Here is a 1,016-nt window from a genome sequence, read left to right as displayed (position 1 = left end):
TTAAATAGTATTATTGGTCAATATAATGAAGAAATGGCTAAAAATAATTGGCTGTAACTCTCTAGGTTTAGAAATAACATTTTCATTACAAAACTGAGTTCTCAAATAATTTTATAATTGGGGCTTACAACATTAAAAGTTTAAATTACTATATTAGTATAAAATTGAGGATAAAGGATAGCTGATTAAGCTCCGGAAAGGGGTTATATCCATTTTAGTTCAGTAGGGCAGCTCAGATATCATTTATAAGATACAGACCTTGATCATTTTCAAGTAGAATGATTTTATAATATGTAATATACATAAATAGCTGGCACAGATTTTCAGCTATAGTTACAATAATCAGTTAGTTTTGTTGCCATCAGAATAATAGCGTTGTTTCATAGCTCTGTATTTCCTAAGAAAATACAAGGCTTCTAGCTCTTTCATTACAAATTCACCCCGTCTAATAAGTTCTTTGATCTTCTCTGGGTCCTTCACATCTTTGTTTTTAAGGAAAACATTCTTCAGACGCCTTTTAAAATAATCTGCTCCTTTTGGATAATCTCTCCCAAGATACAGCAGCTTAAAAAGAAAGATTATATATTTCTAAATGAATCAGGTCATACAGTAATGTTTATAAAATTGTCAACATAACTACTCACATTTTTATAAAGATTTAATACTTCTCCTCTTAAAGAGTTGGCCATTTTCCTTTATCATGGAAAGTATTCACTTTTTACACATGCCTGAAATAGAAGAAAAAGAAATGCAGATAACTACACTGTAGTTTTCAAAAAAATCAAACATTTTATATGCTTGGATATTGCTGTGATCATGATCCATAATAAAATTACATGGGCAGGCATACTAAGCAAAAAAGTTATGAATTTTGACCAGCTCTCTGGAGGAAATAAATGCTGCTAGGAACAACAGGTAAGTAGGAATTCTTCCATTTTGTGTTGGGAGGAATGATTAAGAACTAAATTTGAATACTCGGTGTAACATGCACATAACTAACTTTACCATCCTGAGCC

General features: G+C 31.0%; 1 protein-coding gene across 1 annotated transcript; it reads right to left on the bottom strand.

The window, feature by feature from the left end:
• Positions 1-342: 342 nt before the first annotated feature.
• LYRM5 (LYR motif containing 5) lies at positions 343-689 on the bottom strand. The gene is made up of 2 exons (XM_006897217.1): positions 645-689; positions 343-564 (listed from the first exon to the last, which is right to left on the bottom strand). Exons 1-2 carry the CDS (start codon positions 687-689, stop codon positions 343-345), a joined length of 267 nt encoding a protein of 88 aa, XP_006897279.1.
• Positions 690-1,016: the final 327 nt, after the last annotated feature.

The sequence above is a fragment of the Elephantulus edwardii genome, unplaced genomic scaffold, assembly GCF_000299155.1.
Source record: "Elephantulus edwardii isolate Elephantulus edwardi_28Jun2011 unplaced genomic scaffold, EleEdw1.0 scaffold00206, whole genome shotgun sequence".
Classification (NCBI taxonomy): Eukaryota; Metazoa; Chordata; class Mammalia; order Macroscelidea; family Macroscelididae; genus Elephantulus; species Elephantulus edwardii.
Note: the sequence above shows the minus strand (reverse complement) of the source record. Positions and strands in the feature narration are given on the sequence as shown.